Source organism: Trachypithecus francoisi, unplaced genomic scaffold (assembly GCF_009764315.1).
Source record: "Trachypithecus francoisi isolate TF-2019V2 unplaced genomic scaffold, Tfra_2.0 Lachesis_group17, whole genome shotgun sequence".
Lineage (NCBI taxonomy): Eukaryota > Metazoa > Chordata > Mammalia > Primates > Cercopithecidae > Trachypithecus > Trachypithecus francoisi.
The window spans coordinates 21977149-21996211 of record NW_022681462.1 but is presented as its reverse complement, the minus strand read 5'-3'; the positions used below and the strand labels follow the sequence as shown (position 1 = coordinate 21996211).

Here is a 19063-nt window from a genome sequence, read left to right as displayed (position 1 = left end):
TTCATTTTTTATTCCTTCCTGTGTTTTACAATTTTCCATTAAAAATCCATAGATTACTAGGATGGTGACAGTGGGGAAGGCCGCAGGGGGCAGCGGGGGCGGGGGGCAGGGAGTATGTGGGAACTGTATCCATTCCACTCAATTTTTGCTGTGAACCTAAAACAGCTCTAAAAATTTGTCTATTTTTTAAAATCATAGATTACTTTTATAATTAGATACAAGTAAAATAATTTTTTGACTTAACCCTTGGGTTCTCAGAACAAGAATGTAAAGAGACTCAAAACATAATTAAGATTTAATTTGTTACAGAATGACTCAGGCTCAAGTTCATTCTTTTAAAAAATGCTTCTCCAGGTAAACAGACTTAGTTTTTTATCTTGTGACTTCTTCCTACAGGCAATGATTTGGGAAGTCAAAGAAATCTCACCTGCTGATCTAGCCATCAGGTCCAACCCAGTAATTTTTTTTTTTTTTTTTTTTTGAGATGGAGTCTCGCTCTGTCGCCCAGGCTGGCATGCAGTGGTGTGATCTCGGCTCACCGCAGCCTCTGCCACCCAGGTTCAAGGATTCTCCTGCCTCAGCCTCCCGAGTAGCTGGGATTACAAGCACCCACCACCATGCCCAGCTAATTTTTGTATTTTTAGTAGAGACGGGGTTTTACCATGTTGGTCAGGCTGGTCTTGAACTACTGACCTCAAGTGATCTGCCCACCTCGGCCTCCCAAAGCACTGGGATCACAGGCATGAGCCACCACGCCTGGTCCCAGCAATTATTTATTGGGCAGAATAAATAATTCTAAGGTAACTGTTCTGACAACAGGTAGAATCAAGCCCCTTATTTTAAATTTGTATTTAAAATACAAATGTAAAGAAGGAAGGCATAATACACTTGGATAGAGGGGAGAGGGTAAAATAAGCTTGTGTTCTTTCTTTCCTTTTGATAAATCCTTGAAAATTTCAAAATGAGAAAATTTATAACAATTACATCAAATTACATTAAAACACCATGCAGGCCAGGCGCGGTGCTCATGCCTGTAATCCCAACACTTTGAGAGGCCAAGGAGGCCAGATCACAAGGTCAGGAGTTCAAGACCAGCCTGACCAACAGGGTGAAACCCTGCCTCTACTAAAAATACCAAAAAAAAAAAAAATTAGCTTGGCATGGTGGCACACACCTGTAATCCCAGCTACTTGGGAGGCTGAGGCAGGAGAATCGCTTGAACCTGGGAGGCAGAGGTTGCAGTGAGCTGAGATCGCACCACTATACTCCAGCCTGGGCGACAGAGCAAGACTCCATCTCAAAATAATAATAATAATAATAATAATAATACAGGTCTCCTTTAGTCTGTGCAATTACTAGTTACCTTTACTTTACGTAATCTGTTAAATCCATTGGTTCTCGGTTCTCGGAACAGGACTATTCACTTCTGGGCTATCTGGGACAAGTAAGGAGGCTGGGGCAGGGTTCCCCTCTCTCCATTGCCTCTCCCTCCCCCAGGGATCCACACCTGAACCCCACTCCCAATCCAGAGTGAGAGTGATGCCAGGGCAGACAGCACTGAGTCTCACCAGCCCAGGATTGCCAGGATGAGAAGAAGGGCTGCCCAAACTCAGATCTCACACTGCCTTCCCAGGGGCGGGGGAAAATCCAAATTACAAATAAGGGTCTTGATTCTGCCTGTTGGAAATAAGGGAAGAAGTACTTCCCTCCCCTCTCTTTTTGTCAGAACACTTACCTTAGAAAACTTGTAAATGTATTACACTTTCCCTGTCTCTTTGAAATGCATCTCTTTGACACCAAGGGAGATAGCTCCCCTGTGTCCCAGCTTCTGTGGGAAGATAGAAGCCTAACTCCCGTGGGCACCTGGCTCCAAGTTGTTAAACTACTTCCTGTCATAAAAATATGAGTTTCATTTTTGTTTGGTCTTCTGGACACAATAAATTAGCTAACATAGATGGTCACTCCGATTACCAGGTGACTTTGGGATGAACTCGGTGTGACCAAAGGTGCTGTACATAAGAAACCAAATAAGTCTTTTGTCAGCTTTAGTATACAAATGTCATTTTCAGGAGGTCTGAAATGTCAAGTCCCCTGACTTGAGGGTGGGGTGTGACGTCTCTTGAGAATGTATGTGGTGGGCAATCAGTTGAACCCGCTGGCTAAATTAGCACGAGACTTCTTTCCGTCTTTGCAGCATCTTAGCAGATCATTGCCTGTGATGTGCATCTCACTCTGGTTTAAGGCCTCTTCAATGACAAAAAGTGCTTTCTTTCTCTTCTACCTTTGTGGAAAAGTTTTCTGGGGTGAAAGGAGATGCTGTGCAGAGGGTTTGGTGTTGTTTTTTTAAATAATATTTTCCCAAAGCAGAGACATATAGGATCTCTGGAGCGCCACCCCTGCCCATGGCCCACAGAAGCTCCACCAACACGGAGAAGTGAGAACTGACTGCTTTCATTGAAAATAAGCAATTACCCGGAACTCCCCAAGGAGAGCATCTGTCCTGAGAGAACGGGAGTCTACCACCTGCAGAGAAAGATCACAGAAACTCACATTCACAGGGAACATGGGGCCCACACAGCCAACCCAATAGCTCTTCCCTCCCAAACAATAACTGCCAACACTTCACACTTACTCAATTCGAGAGATTGTTCTAAGCAATGTTTAGCCCTCACAAGAACCCCATCAGCAGATACTGTCATTATCCCCATTTCACGGATGAAATAGGGGCACAGAGACTTGTAGAGAAACACACAACCCCTACATGGCATAGACAGAGCTGGAATCCACCCTAGTGCCAGAGCCTACACTTTCAGCCACTTGGCTGTAGTGCCTTTCAGAGGAGATGGGGGAAGAGCCAAGGCCCAGAGAAAGAGAATCTCGGTCAGAAGCAGGCACGTGGATTAACAAAATAAGATGGAAACGTAAATGTTCATTGCCACAAGTGATTCAAGGACCCTGACCTGAGGCCCCAGGGGGATGCTGAGCAGTGAGGTCTTCTGCAGCTGCTGTCTCCCAGCTGAGCTGTTGCAGGCATTTCTGTGACCCGTAGGGCCTGACTGTGAGTTACTCCACATCATCCACGTGTCAGGCTTTAACACGCCTCCCTCTCACACACACTTACATACATACTGACAGGCACACACATGCATGCACACACATGCACAATCACGCATACACACACACACACCTGTGTGCACTGACACCTATGTGCATACATATAGCCCATGGAGAACACTTTGACTGCTGAGACGTACCGTGATAAAGATGGGCTCATCAAACAGCTCCGCGGGACAGTCAAACAAGTTGAAGAAAAGAGTCTGTTGGTTCAGAGCAAAGGGAGACATACCAGTGCCTGCTGACCCCTCAGTCCAGGGAGAGGGAGGACCACCCCCCACAAGCCTCCACGCCTAGCAGTTTAGTCCCCTCAGAAAATGTGGATTGGGCTCAGCATTGGGGATTGGACAAGTTCTGGGGTGATCTGCCCCTGGCCTCACAGACATGGTCATTTCAAGGTTGGGTGAGTGGCTGGCCGTATAGGGTGACAGGGATGCGGAGCAGCAGGAGAAGTAACAGCAGGAACCCTTTCTCCAGCCCCACAGATAACCTCCTTGGGAGCCAGCACATCTCACCACCCAAGATCAGCACCATACGTAAACACTCTTGAATGAATTGCCAGGTGTGTGCGCTGGGCTTCCAGATGGGAAGGCCCACCAAGGTTCCGGCCCTCATGCCCCGTGTCTCTCACCTCATTGAAGAGTGGGCTGTTTCCCTTGTGGATCCGTGTCCGCTTGGTCTGCCCTGCGGCAGTAACCTTGACCACAGGCTTGATGTTCACCCCCGGCAGCTGGCGCCCCTCGATCACCTGGACCCTAATCTGAAAACCAGAAGGAGGAAAGAGTAGGAGGAAGGGGGGAGAGTTAAGGCCCACCCACCATCCACCCCAAGAGTCAGAAATCTCAGGGACCATCTCACCACTGGCTTCTTGGGAAAGTATTAGAAAGGAATTAGGAAGAGCATTATATGAACTATCATATTTTCCCACCAAGGCCCCTGACATCTATAGAAAATCCCATAGCTCCATAGAAGAGCTGCCAGGCTGCCCCTCGTCAGCTACCCACATTAAACCCCAGGGGTGGGCAGATACAGCCCCCATTTATATCATTCAGCCGTTGGCACAAGCCCCACCCAAGACCCCATTGATACTGGCATTTTTAAGTGCTCTGAATGTTCTTTATTGACAATTCCCTCAGAGGTCGAACTTACACAGTGAAGTGACCCCAGAAATAGCCTTTATTCTTTATAAGATGCAATGCTTTCTTACATTCTGAGAAATAAATGAGGAACTTTTGCCATTGAGCTGTAAGTAAATGAAGACTTCAGGAACATCTATGCTTCCAAACATTAGGTAAGATATTTTAAAATATGAAATTTTACAATATTAAGGCAATGGAAAGATGGATGAGTGATTTTTAATCTCCTCATTTTAATATATTTTCCAAACTTTCTGAAATAAACATATGTTATCTCCATAAAGAGAACAAAGGCAATATGAACATGTTTGGGGAATAATAGTATGGGGGCTAGGATTTTGTGTCTTGGGGCAAACAGTGGTTAGAGCTAGGACTTCTGCTTAAATTACCATGATTTAGAATAGAAACACATTTTTGCAATTTGTTGCACTTAGTATTATAAATAGAGATTTAAGGTTCCTGCTTTTAACCTTAAAAGTAGTTGTAAAGAGTTAAATATCACTGTGTGACTACATCAAAATAGAAAATTCTTTTGAACAGAAAAAAAAAATAGGCAAAGGACCAAAGTTAAAAGCAAATAAAATGGGATGGATTTTTGGATAAAAATGTGTCGAAGTGTTAACATTAATAGTTTTTATTCTGTGACGAGCTTGAACAAATTCAAATTCCATATGACTCTCAGAAAAATCTATGGCTTTATGCAGGGGGATAGATATAGGGAGAAAAAAGATGTTAGACAGAGCTTCTCTGATGTAAGGATCTTGTTAAAATGCAGATTCTGGTAGAGTAGGTCTGGGTAGACCCTGCATGTCTAACAAGTACACAGGTGATGCAGAAGGTGCTGGACACAGACCACACCTGAATAGCCAGGAGCTTGCTGTCTGGATACTCCCTGGTTAGAAAAACAGATCAGAGATGCAAAGACATGCTGAACCTCTGCAGTGAGTTTTTTTGTTGTCTTGTGTTGTTTTGTTTTTTTAAGCGCAAAACCACGGGGCTGGGCAGAAGCTTGTTCTGTGGACCTAAGATGTGAACTCCCTGTTCGGCATCTGCCTAGACCCAGGGAAACTACAGGTTCCCCCCGGCAGGAGGGCCCTGAGGCTCCCACACACATCTTCCCCTGAAGCTGGACAAACCAGGCAGGTGCCTGGCACCAGCAGCTGATGGTTGAAGAGGATCCTGGGGTCAGAGAAAGCCTGTTCATCACCTGGAAGTCCTGCGGTTTGTCTGACAGCAGCTTTCTAGATGTAGGTGCACTTCGCTTTCTTTTGATCCCAGGGTAGTGGGGTGGAGGATGCAAAGGTAGTTTCCTTGGGGTGGTGGGAGCCCCTGGGCCTCCACTTTGATCCAGGAATGGCTCTGTCTCATCTCCAGTGAGTCCCTGGTCCTCTGTGTCTTCCTCTCCTCCTGTGTCTAAGAAGAGAGGACCCTAATGAGGCCTGGGTCCCTCTGGCCCTGTCCCCGCCCCGGGACCCAGCCCAGGGGGCAGAAGATCCAAAAGGCATGGGCACTAAGACTCACCCCTCTTCCTCTCCCTCCTCCCTCCCCATCAGTGAGCCAGGATGGATAAGGTAGAAAGAAGAGGAGCTTCCAGCAGTTGAAACTTGAGGGCAGTCAGTCCAGTTAGTCAACAGGAAGAAAACAGAATGGCCCTAGCCCTCCCACCCACCAAGTCCTGCAGGATGAGTCCTCTGCCACCTGGCCCCACTCCAGCGAGCTGACCCTGGCAGCTAGTGAGACAGTTACAGGGAGGGTCTGGGATCAGGACAGTCCTGGCCCGTGTCTCACCCATGGGGGCCGGCCACTTCTTTCCAGAGTATCTCGTGTCCACGGTGCTGTCACTGAGCAGGGACCAAGTCTCGGCCCGGCTCTGTCCCCCGCCTGTCTTGTGGGCAGGGCATAACCCCGGGAGGGGAGGGAGGAGGTTGGGGTGAGGGAAACCAACCTACTGCACCCCCAGCCCCAACCCTGCCTTCCCCGCCCACCCCAGCCTGGTGCAAAGCTCAGAAATAGCTGTGATGCCCAGTGGCACCTGTCAATTCTCACCGCCTCCCAAGCGTGTCCGGAAGCCTCCCCTGATTGGCCTGCACCTAACTCTGTCAGATCCACCTCAACACGGTCCCAGAGCATTCGGGTCCTCCCCGCTCCCCACCCTTTGCCACCAGGGGCACCTCTCCTTCCTCCCCTGAGCCCACTCCAGCTGCACAGCTCAGGATTACCAGGTTACTCCAGTCCAGACTGATCTCCCCTCTCTAAGCTCCGACAGTGCTGAGCCCCAGCGAGACAGCTCTGCTCTGCCGACCTCACCACAGAGCCCTTTGCTGGGCTGGTCCCAGATCAGGCACAGGGCACACTCAGTTGAAACATGGGCTGCTCAGGTTTTAATGCTGTGCTTGCTTCTAGCTCCCTTCACTAAGAGAAAAACTCGAGAATCTTTCCCATGGGCAAGTGCCCCCTAGCCCATCTGTGTAGCTTCCTCCCAACCCCAGCAGGCTGGACCACATGGAGGCTCCCACGCCCAGGCCCACCACTGGAGAGCCAGCCACCCCAGGCTGACCAGGCTGGCAGACCCAGGTGAAGAGAGCTGAGACAGGCACAGCACTTAGCTAATTTAGTCTGCTCCCCTCACAAATAATCTAGGGGCCCAGAGAGGGAAAGTAATCAGCCCAAAGTCACACAGGGACTCAATGTCAAAGGCAGGACTGAAACCCTGAAGTTCAGCTCAGGGCTCTTTTAAGAAAAAAACTAGTTTTTTGTCACACACCATCACCAAAGGCCTGCTGGGTCCCGAGGCAGGGAAGCATTCGGTTCTGGGGAGTTTGTGGTGCCTCAGGTATTACCTGAGCCAGACGCGGTCCCCACACACCCTTCTCAGAGCTGCACAGCTCAGAACACCCAGTCTGGGCTCAGCCCCGTTCCCAGGCAGCTGGGGCTGGGAGGCATCCTCACACTACTCGCTGCAGCACCCAAGGGAACCTGCCTGCTGCCCCTTCTTTCTGCACGGCAGAAGGCAACCCTCAGGACTTCCCACCCACTGCACCCTCTTCTCTCCAGGCCTGGGCAGCCCCCAACCTGGGGAGGGCAGCAAAGGCTGGGAAGCCTTGCTGCAGCTCCCAGCCCCCAGGCTCAAGTGCCACTGCCGGCCTTCTTTCTGGGGCTCGGCCAGGCCAATGTGGGCTACTCACCTGCCACTACATCCAAGTCAGGCAGAGTCGGGGAGGGCTCCAGAGGAGTAGGGGGCGGGAACAGGGGCACAGCTCCAGGCAGCGGTGTGTAGGTCACCTGCAGGACCAGCGAGGCCTAGAAGAGATGAGACATGGGAGACAGGTAAGTACACTGGCGTCGGACCACTGCCCTCCGGTACGTTCCCTGTTTCTGGCATCCCTCCACCAAGGAATATGGCTCTGACAAGAGCCAGGTTTGCAGGAGGCTGTGGCAAAGGCACCCCCAGGGACCTATCAGCATAGTCAGGTGGTTCGAAGCACAGAATCTGGGGTCAGCTTCCACCACTCAGGAGCTGTGTGACCTTAGGCAAGATCTGTGACCTCCCTCGCCTCAGTTTCCTCATTCCTCACAGGTCAAAGGTGGAGTGAATTCGTTGATGTAGCACGTAGTGGGCTTCTGCAAATGAATCAGGGATCCAACCTCTCCTGCAGGATTTTTCCCACTCTCCACTCGGCCTGTCTTCAGGAAAATGTCCCTTTGGCCACTCTGCTCAGTCAATGGCTCGCCCCTACTTCTCCAGGGACGACTCAGCTTTGCTCTGCTTTGCTCAGGCTGCAGCTAGCACTGAGAGGGTCTCAGCGTGCTGCCAGCCTTGCGGAGCCCTCTTCCTTCCTGACCCCACCACATCCTCAGCTGCCCCAGCTTGCACCGGCCGGAGAGGAGAGGGACTGGTGACATCCCTCACAGACAAGGTCGGGTTGCCCATGCGCCCACCCCACCCCAACCCTCACCCCGAACCTGGGAATGGCACAACGTCAGCAGGCTCTGCAGCCTGGTTGCTCCTGGGCCTGCCTGAGCCCTGCCCCGGCACCACAGATCCAGTAAGCCTCCTGGAGCAGCCATTCTCTCAAATTAGCACAACAGATACTCTAAGAAAGTTTGGGAAGCACAGAAAGCTTTGGAAAAATAATGCAAAAGAAAACCAATTGTTGGCTGGGTGCGGTGGCTCATGCCTGTAATCCCAGCACTTTGGGAAGCCGAGGTGGGCAGATCACGAGGTCAGGAGATCGAGACCATCCTGGCTAACATGGTGAAACCCCGTGTCTACTAAAAATACAAAAAATTAGCCGGGCTTGGTGCCAGGTGCCTGTTGTCCCAGCCACTTGGGTGGCTGAGGCAGGAGAATGGCATGAACCTGAGTGGTGGAGCTTGCAGGGAGCTGAGATCGCGCCACTGCACTTCAGCCTGAGTGACAGAGCGAGACTCCGTCTCAAAAGAAAAGAAAAGAAAAGAAAAGAAAAGAAAACCAACTGTCCATAATTCCCTGACTCCACATTCCAGTTCTCATCAATCTTTCAAACAAATAGTAGACAGGTCTGCTGTATGCAAAATGATTTTCTTTTACTGAATGTCAGACAATAAGCTCTCCCAGGTTTTGACAAACCCTTTATAAACACAGTTTTTACTGAGGCATAATGTCCCTCTGAGTGGCTCTGGCTAGTTCACTGGACCTTTCTGCTGAATGATGTTAGGGACGTCCAGGGACTCGTGGAGCAAACTCAGTCCCAAGACAAGAGGGCCTGAAGGCTCCTGACACACTCCACTCTTGAGCTTGAACTCTCCAGACTGGGGCCCAGGGACAGCCACACTAAGGGAGAGCAGCACTGGTGGAAAGCTGGGCACAGAACACTAAGGAAGGAGGCAAGAGCCAGCTCAGCATCCCAGGAGACCCAGGAGGAGGTCGACAAAGGCAACTGCGACCCTTGAATTCCCTCACCCAAGGCATGGCCATAACATGCCCTGTGGGTTCCTGAATCACCACCAGGTGTCGCCACTTGAGCAGTCAGTCCCCTCAGCTCCTGCAACACCGTGGAGGGGAAGAGAAGAGCCTTCCTGTCCCTCCAGACACCACACCTGACTCCTAGAGATGCCAGTTCAGTAGGTCTAGGGTGGCCCTGGGTATTTGCACGTTTAATAACTGTCCTGGGACTTTTTTCCATTTCAGCGAAAGGTAAGTTGGGCTCTTTGGAGAAATAACTACTTCCAGGGCTAGGGCAGAGAAGATACAAGATGAGCCTGGACCATCTTCTTGTGCCAGAAAGGAAGGAAATGCTTAATGAATGAATGATTCTTAAAAACACGTCAAAAGAGGCTGGCCAAGGTGGTTCACACCTGTAATCCCTTTGGGAGGCCGAGCCAGGCGGATCACTTGAGGTCAGGAGTTTGAGACCAGCCTGGCCAACACAGTGAAACCCTGTCTCTACTAAAAATACAAAAATATTAGCCAGACATGGTGGCATGCACCTGTAATCCCTGCTACTTGGGAGGCTGAGGCAGGAGAACTGCTTGAACCTCAGAGGCAGAGGTTACAATGAGTCGATCACACCACTGCACTCCAGCCTGGGCGACAGAGTGAGACTCCACCTCAAAAACATAAAATAAAATAATAAATAAATAATAAAAAGTAAAAACATGTCAAAAAGACACAGAAGCCAACTTTCAAGAGCTCCCACAGGCCAAATCTGAGACAACAGAAACATGAAAATACAGAATAACAGTAACAGGTTAAACAATTGAATAAAATAGAAACACACAAATCCATATTGCAATAAATAAATAGGAGAGGAGAAAGCTTTTCCTGACCACAAAATGCCAACTGACTAATGCAGGAAAAATAACTGAGAATATCACTATTTAGCAATCATCAAAGCAATAATGAATTCAACCAAGAAACAGCAGTGATGTTAAAACTCCTGGTATGGCCAGGTGCAGTGGCTCACCACGCCTGTAATCCCAGCACTTTGGGAGGCTGAGACAGGAGGATTTGTTGAGTCCAGAGTTCAAAACCAGCCTGGGCAACATAGTGAGACCCTCCATCTGTACAAAAAATAAAAAATTAGCCAGGCGTGGTGGCCCACGCTTGTATTCCAGCTACTCAGGAGGCTGAGGCAGGAGTATCACTTGAGCCAGGGAGGGCAAGGCTGCGGTAAGCCATGATTACACCACTGTACTCCAGCTGGGCAACAGAGCGAGACCACTCTCAAAACAAAAACAAAAACAGTTCATGAAGGCTGGGCACAGTGGTTCACACTTGTAATCCCAGCACTTTGGAAGGCCGAGGCAGGTGGATCACCTGAGGTCAGGAGTTCAAGACCAGCCTGGCCAACTTGGTAAACCCCCCCCATCTTTACTAAAAATACAAAAAATAGCCAGGTGTGGTGGCATGCCCCTGTAATCCCAGCTACTCAGGAGGCTGAGGTGGGAGAATTGCTTGAAACCAGGAGGCGGAGGCTGCAGTGAGCCAGGATCGCACCACTGCACTCCAGCCTGGGCAGCAGAGTGACACACCGTCTCAAAAGAAATTAAAATAAAAATTAAAAAAAAAACAGCTCATGGAACTCATGGGTAAAGGTTAGATGACAAAGAGGATATTACAGAGCCACAAAATTCTGACATGAGAAAGGGGAGTAGATGAATGACTAGCAGGGACACCCAGCAGATGCTAGTGTAATCAAATGATCACAGTTAGCAGTGTGGTGACCAAACAAATCACAATCATCCCACCTGATAGGGCACAAAGAGAGCCACGCAGCGTCAGTGTCACACTCACACCCAAGACGCACAGCCTGAATCTAAACACAGGAAACATCAGGCAAAACCAGTGTGGGGGACATTCTACAAATAATTGGCCTGAATTTCAAAAAAAAAAAAAAAATCCAGCTATAAGGTTATAAAAGTCAAAGAAAGACTGAGGAATTATTCCAAACGGAAGAAAACTGAAGAAACAGAACAACTAGGCACAACACACGAGCCTCAGTGGGATCCTTCTGCTACAAAGGACACTGTGGGAAAAATGAATGAGCCGGGACTGGGGTCTGGGGATTAGATGAGAGTGCTGTGTCCATGGTAGTTTCGTCCTTTGGAAGGCTGTGTTTTGGTTATGTAGGAGAAAGTCCTTAACTGGAGAACAGCACACTCAAGTTCAGAATGATGGACCAGAAGACAAATAAAGCCCCCTGCCCATCCATGCTGACTCCAGCCCTCCAAGAGTAGCATGAGGTCAGGACCAGCTGCATAACGTGCAGGCCCAGCACAAAATGAAAATGCAGAGCCCGTTATTCCAAAATGAAAAATTAGCTGGACGCGCTAGCCACACTTGTAGTCCCAGCTACTCAGGAGGGTGAGGCGAGAGGATCACTTGAGCCTACTTGAGCCAGGAGGTCAAGGATGCAGTGAGCCTTAAGAATTTCAAGATGGAAACAGTAGTGAATTAAGCTAAGCAAGAGGCCCTTGTGAGCGCAGGGCTCCGTGCAGTGGCCCCAGAGGCCAGGCCTGTGTGGGGTGTTTGTTTGACGTGGCCTGAGCTGGGCCCACATCTGAAAGACGAGGAGTGAGGGCCTGCCTGACATGTGTGGCCTGACCCTTTCATTCATTAACTCACATGTTCATTCCCTCTACGTGTGTGGATGTGTGTGTGTGTGCGCACATATGCATGCATGTTGGGCACCTGCCAGGGCCAAACACACTGTTCAGGATTCTGGGGACACTTCCATAAATAAGGCAAAGGCCCCTGCCTCCATGGAGCTGATGTCTTGGCAGAGAAGACAGACAATAAATAATAAACAAAATAAATACATAAAGAAGAGAGTACGTTAGAAAGAAAAGAAAAAGTAAACCAGAGCAAGAAAGATCAGGGCAAAGACAGGGTTTGCAGGTTGCAGTGTTAAATCAAGCGGTCTGAGTGGACCCCCGTGAGGAGAGGAGAGTTAAGCAAAAACTTAAAAGGGCCACACCTGGGCTGCCCTTGGGCCTCTGACCTTGGAGACAGATCCCCTGGAAGAGTGCTCCTTCCTGTTTCTAGGGGCTCACCCTGCTATCCAGTCACTGCACACCACCTGGGGGCTTCCATACACCGTCTCTGTGAGAGGTGGAGCCGCCGGAGTGTAACTCCTCCACACCATGACCAGTGCCAGCTCCTCAGCACTGGGGCTCGAGAGCAGCCCTCTCCAGGATGCAGACAGGAGGGACTCCAGAGACCACTTAAGCAGCCCCTCCTGGGGCTTCCTGAGCATCTGATGTTTCTACACCGACAGCTCCACACCAACCTCCTGAAGAACTGGCACCATCCGGGTGGCTCTGGGCCCTTGAATGAGACTTCTGGCACAGAGCAAGGTCCGTCTTCTAGCTGCCCATCAGGAAGCCACAGGGACATCCCTGCAGCTCCAGAGGCTCTGGAGTTCAGGGTCTAGAACAGATCTCAGCACCAGGGATGAGCCCCAGGGACCAAGGCTTCAGGATCTGATGGTGAATACCGAAATTCTTTGGCTCTGCTGAGGCTCTTAAGGGAAAATGGGCATGTCCGTGGGCCCCACCCAGGACCAGGACCTTGTACCCTCACCGTGACATCACAGCTCAGCCCCTGTCTCCTTCTCTAGACAAACAGAGCTGAGATTTTCTTCCTGGGGGATGTATATGAGCCCTGTGCTCTCCCAGACCACACAACCTGGGCCTAGAGTCCCAGTGGGACCCTCCTCAAGGTCCTCCACATCACAGGCCCCCGCCTGACAGCCCAGGTCCTCAGGTCTCCAGCCCAGCAGCACTCCAGGGCTCTCCCCACACAAGGCCATTGTCAGTCAATCGTGTGTCCACCAAACATGCTGCCCTGCAGCAGGGTAACCTCGGTTGCCCTCGTCTGCTGCCTTGAGGCCCACAGTCAATGAGATCAGCAGAACTTGAGGCTCCTGTTTGGCCCCAGGCTGAGGGCTCAGGAAACTGAAGGTGAATGACCTCCTCAGACCCTCCCTGGCCGTGACTGTTCTCCAGGTTGTGTGGTCAGGCTCTGGGGTCCTTTGCCCACCCTGCCATGCCCAACCCATTGTGTGCCACCTAATTCCTTGACCACAGCTCTCCAACACTGACCTCATCAAAATCAAAACCCAGACCAGCCCACTCTCACCTCCCCTAACACACATGTCCCGTGTGGACAAGACAGGCCTGATATGTGCCTGGCCCTCACTAACCTCTCCCTCAGACAACCTGCAGAAGCAGGCAGAGGGTAGCTGTGGCCCTGAGTTGACGCAGGGTTGGTTGACAGAAGCTCCATACCATTGAAGAAAGCTCAGGGACTCACTGAGCACTGTCCTGCCCACTTCAGGTCCCTGCTCCCAACACACAGTGCCCTCCTGGATCCCTGACCCGCACACCACTGGGCTTCGTGGGCTCTTGTCCTCCTTTGTGATCCGACCCTGGCTTTAAGGCCTGGGTGTCGCCTACTGTTTTCTCCATGTGTCCACACCTTCATGAGTGAGCTGCTCTTAAAATACATCTGGGAGGATGCTACTTCTTTTCCTCCGTGTGTCCTAAATCCCCATGGCCTGGAGGTTCCTCCAGGACAGAGGGAGTGTTTTCCCCATCAACCTAGCAGCTGCCAGGTAGATTTGGCATCCTACATGGCACACAGCCCAGCGTGCCATATCTGAAGAGACTCGGGTGAGAACACTGAGCAAAAGGCAAACGGGGTCTGCAGTCAGCCTGCGGCAGGACTCCCGGCCTCCCCCACGCCTCTCAGTCTGCCAGAGTTTCCTAAGGAGCCCACTGGCCCTATATTCACTCCTATCACCCCATCAGCAGGTTCCTTTGGCCCTTAGAGGCAACTGAGTTACAATGAACTGGGGGCACCTGGCATGCTCTGCTGATTGGGCTCAGCTGAGACATGAGGTCTCAGTGAGTGGCCAGCGAGAACCCTCAATGTTGTTGGCTCTCTGTCCCTGCCAAGCACACCCCCAGTTATCCCTACCTCACACTACAGTGCAGCCAGCCCAGGTCCCAGGCAGGAAGCCCCAGCCCATAGGGTCGTATGACCTGTCTGGGGCTGCTCTGTGACCTTAATGCCATCACATGGACTAGAATCTGGTCCTAGACCCTCTGCACAGGTGATGACTCCCTCCTAGGCAACAGGGAGGAGGTTTCCCCACCCACTCCATTTCCAGCCCGTGCTCAGTTAGTGGGGCTCAACCCAGCAGGGTCCAGCACTCTCTCCCATCTGCCACCTCCTGGATCTCGCACACCCTTCTTGGACACATGGTTGGTGAAGGATTATAAAGTTCTGCAGACAGCCAGGAATCTCTGGCCAGGGAAGAGAAGGCAGTAGGCTCCCTGCTGGTAAGCTTGAAGCCCAGACAGGGTGTGAATGAGGAGCAGCAGTAGGCGAGGGGAAGCATGGAGGGGATGGCCCCAGTCTGGCACGGCCCCATGAACAGGGACCAGCTATGGAAAGTTCTGCCTTGGGGCTGGACAGGCCTTTGAGGTTGGAGGGGACCGAGGGGCAGGAAATGTCAGTCATGGATGCAAGCAGAGCTGGAGTGGAGAGATGCTGGTGTGCCAGCAAGGAAGTGAGAACCAAGCCTGACCCCAAGGCTCTCTCTCGCCAGCTGCCTTGATACCTGTCATCTCTCCATCCGTGTTCTGTGCCTCGAGGGTTGGGTCTGAGACTCCTCGGGACCCCTGAAGGGGTAGTTCCAGAACTCCTTGGGGTCCTCCTTGACCACAGGGAGTGTTAAGAGACTGGAGGCTCAAAGGGAGGATGACAGGGGACTCAGGGTGATAGAGACAGGCTCAGTGAATACTGCTCTAAACCAGAACGTTCTGCCAGTGAGCCCTGTGTGGGAAAGGGATGGACTCTCCTGGGAAGTGACATCTCCCATCAAGGGAGCAGCCCAGCCATGCCCAGCCTAAGACCTCTCAGGAGCAAAGTCCAGCACCAGGAGGGCAGCAGACTGGGAGTTCAGTGAACCAGGAGTCCATCCACGGCCATTCCACCAGAGGGTCTAGGGGATAAACTCCTAGTCCAGACCCCTGTGGGGACAGCCACTGACTATGTGACTTCAGGGGTTCCTTTTCTCTAGGTCTCAGCATCCAGTCTCATTCCATTCAGAGATCTGCCCAGACCAGCCACTTCCTGACTCACCCAGCCAGCCAGGAGCCCTGGCCTCACACACCCGCCACGGGGCAGTGCAGCTGCCCTGCCTGAGAGAAGTCAGGACCTGAATCCCCCAGACCTCACAGGGAGGAAGTACTTCCAATCCATGGTTCCTGGTACATCCTGGAAGGCGGGGCTGACCCACAGGAGAGGTCAAGAATTCTTCCAGGAAGAGAGAACCCTGTAGGGTATATTTAGCTCACTAAAAATAACAGGCAGAGAGGAGGGATGAGAATTGTCTGATTGGACTTGGGGAGCGCTGAGAAGGCCAGGGGAGGGACAGGAAGAACAACGGAGGAAAAGGAAGAGGGTCCCGGTGGGCAGGGGAGAGGGCTGTTTCCCTCCCTCCCTCATGCCCTGTGATCCAGATGTCTCAGAGATTCTGAATCTGGAAAAGAGGGCTGGGTGGTGAGGGAGGAGGGGAGGTCTGCCAGGGAGACTAGGTGGGCTATAGCCAAGGCTGACCAGGAAGCTGGGGACAGGAGGTGGCCAGACAGGCAGCCCCAGACCAAGGGGCAGGCCAAGCTGCTGCAAGCCAAGGCTGACTTGAGCCCCGCAGATGGGGTCAGGGCTCCCTCTGCCCTTCCCATCTCCCCTAGTCCAGTGCCTCTGCAGACACTGCAAACTCTGGTCAGGGAGGGCCAGGCCTGCTTCCTGGGAGCTGAAGTCAGACACGTGTCTGGGGTCAGAATGGCAAGGCCCAGAGAGGAAGAAGCCACTTGGCAATGCCTTGGACCATAATCTGGCAGAGGCTGATGGGCACTTACCCCTGTGGGCTGCTTCTTGGTGTCCAGCAGGGGGGCATTGAAGCTGGCGGACAGACTAGGGGTGGCGAGGACCTCTCGGAGTGGGACCTTGGCTTCCCCCAGGAACCTGAGAGGAGAGAGAAGTCAAATGTAGAAAACTGGCCTAAGGCACCCTGGCTCCTCTGCCAGACCCCTCAGTGCCACCACTTAGACGAGGCTGGTCTACTTAGACCACACAGTCACCTGGCACCCCACGAGGGCTCCCCTGCATCCCCACACCCAGTCACCACCATGCACCATTCCTGGAAGGCCTGGCAGCTGGGGAAATACTTGGGCATGGGAAGAGATAAGAGATACCTTTCCTTTCCCGAGGTCCGCCTTGGCCCCTTCCCGCCCCTTCCCAGAGGCCCAGCCACGCCTCCACAGAGATGAAGGGTTGTCTTCCCATGAGCCCTTGACAGTCCACCAGGTCAGTATGTCATCAGCCCCACACTGCCCCTGAGCCCCAGCAGCTCATACAACCCACGTCTACACTGGCCGTCTGTATTGGAATCCCAGGGCTCAGCCAGCAGTGATTGTACAAGAAAAGCAAAGAAACCTTTCTGTCTTCAGGGACAGGGAGAAAAGGATATTGGGGCAGGGGAAACAGGCCCCACTCCTGAGAGGCCTTGAGCGGTCCATACCACACACACCAGAGGCTGCATTTCTGACTGACAGGAGGGGTGGGGCACATGGACGGGTTATTAGGAAAGAGTAGGTCGGCAGTGCGATGGTTGGCACACACTCCCTTCAAAGAGTGCAGAGGAAGCTATGAAGTGGGCTCACCATGTAGTCTGCCCCTCTGTAGGGGCAGCAGGAAACCAGGGGCGGAGAGTGGCCTGTGACCATCAGAACCTGTTGCCTGGTGTCTGTGTGTGACTTCTGCTTGCCTCCTGGGAACTGGACTTACCCTACATGTTACTGTCGGGGCACAAGGCCATGTTAGGCTGGTGAACAGCCACAGGTGTACTTCTTCATTGCTTTTTCCTGATGGATGAACAGCACACCTGTCATCTGGGACCATTCCTTTTCTGGTCTCTGCAAATACTGATTGGAATACAGATTTTTGTGACCCTATGAAATAAAACTGCAACCTTGACCTAATAGGGGTTTTTTTGTGATTTGTTTGTTTGTTTGTTTGTTTGTTTGTTTTGGGGTTTTTTTGGTTTTTTTTGAGATGGAGTCTTGCTCTGTCGCCCAGGCTACAGTGCAGTGGCATGATCTCTGCTCAATGCAACCTCTGCCTCCCTGGTTCAAGCAATTCTCCTGCCTCAGCCTCCTGAGTAGCTGGGATTACAGGCACATGCCACCATGCCTGGCTAATTTTTGTATTTTTTAAGTAAAGACAGGGTTTCACCATGTTTGCCAGGCTGGTCTCAAACTCCTGCTTGTGATCCGCCCACCTGGGCCTCCCAAAGTGCTGGGATTACAGGCATGAGCCACGGCGCCCAGCCACTAGGTGATTTTTAAAACTCATTACTCACACTGAGATACCACTTCACATTCATTAGGATGGCTATTATAAACATACACACACACACACACACACACACACACACATTCCTGGAGAGAAAAATCACAGGTGTTGGCCAAGATATGGAGAAACTGGAATGCTTGTGCACGGCAGGTAGGGATGTAAAATGGTGCAGCCACTGTGGGAAACAGTATAGCAGTTACTCAAAAAATTAAACATAGAATAAGCATATGATCTAGCAATTCCACTTCTGGATATATACTTCCAAAAAAATTGAAATCAGAGACCTAGATATTTGCACACCTGTGTTCACAGCAGTATTATTCACAATAGCCAAGAGGTGTAAGCAAACCAAGTCTCTATCAACAGAGGAGTAAACAAGATGTGGTTCATCCATACAATGGAATATTATTCAGTCTCAAAAAAGATTTCAACACATGCTACAATATCATGAACCTTGGAGACATTCTGCAGAGTGAATTCAGCCAGTCACAAAAACGATAACTATTGTATGAGTTCACTGATACGAGGTAACTAGAGTAGTCAAATTCATAAAAGTAGAATGGTGGCTGCTACAAGCTTGGGGGAGGAGGAAGTGAGGATTTATTATTGAACAGGTACAGAGTTTCAGTTTTAGAATATGAGAACATTCTGGAGGTGGACGGTGGGAATGACTGCATGACATCGTGTATGCACATAATGCCACTGAACTGTGTGCTCACAAATGGTTAAAATGGTAGTGTTTATGTCTATTTATCATAATAAAAATTAAAATAAAAAACTAGCTATTTATTTAAGCTTCTCAACAATGAAATCCCTCTTTTTCCATCCTTCTTGAAAGCAGCAGACTCTGTCGCCTTGCCCGTGCCCTTCTAGCAAGGCAGTAAATGTAATATACACTCAAGGTCCATTTTCTAACCCTTCCTGAAAGAAGGAGATAGAGGGGAAGAGATATTCACTAATATTCAATCCAGGGTTCGAAGTCCCCTCACAATGCTAGCAGCCATATTTTCTAGAATGTAAACTGATTTGTGTTCCATTCCTTCATAGCATAGAGCAGGGTTTTTACCATCACTTAATAAGCTGGGATCCTGGAGTGTCTCCATCCTAGGGGCTAGTGCCAGAAGGCACCCATCAGTATGTTGTCTGAATTGTCCTCAGGACCCAGGCAATGTCACAAAGACCAGACAGTAGGTATAGAGGACACATGAGTCCATGCAACATCAGAGATCAGAGTCACCCTGTCCATCACGAGAAAACTGGAGTGGCAGAGGGGAGTGACTTGCTCAAGTAGGAGAATGGCTGAGTCAGCCCCAGGACCCGGGTATCTAGGTTCCCTGTCAGTCCCCCAGAGCACTGAGGCTTCTCTCCTTGGGGACTGGGAGGCAGGGACCAAGGAGGCCTCATGGAC

At 50.9% G+C, this 19063-nt stretch overlaps 1 protein-coding gene across 20 annotated transcripts in view; it reads right to left on the bottom strand.

Moving 5' to 3' along the window:
* The window catches only part of DYSF (dysferlin), a 247566-nt gene that overhangs the window by 172795 nt on the left and 55708 nt on the right, over positions 1–19063 (bottom strand). For 12 of the 20 annotated variants that reach the window (XR_004428173.1, XM_033175041.1, XM_033175043.1 and 9 more), the window contains 7 exons: positions 16161–16266; positions 7436–7550; positions 6039–6131; positions 5458–5663; positions 3746–3874; positions 3255–3317; positions 2473–2523 (listed from right to left, as the gene is read on the bottom strand). Coding sequence is in view for 19 of the 20 variants with exons in the window: in XM_033175041.1 (XP_033030932.1) it covers positions 2473–2523; positions 3255–3317; positions 3746–3874; positions 5458–5663; positions 6039–6131; positions 7436–7550; positions 16161–16266 (763 nt within the window). In the remaining variant the exon portion in view is untranslated. The remainder of the gene's footprint in view (positions 1–2472; positions 2524–3254; positions 3318–3745; positions 3875–5457; positions 5664–6038; positions 6132–7435; positions 7551–16160; positions 16267–19063) is intronic. The other 8 variants (XM_033175044.1, XM_033175047.1, XM_033175046.1 and 5 more) reach the window with 1 other exon arrangement.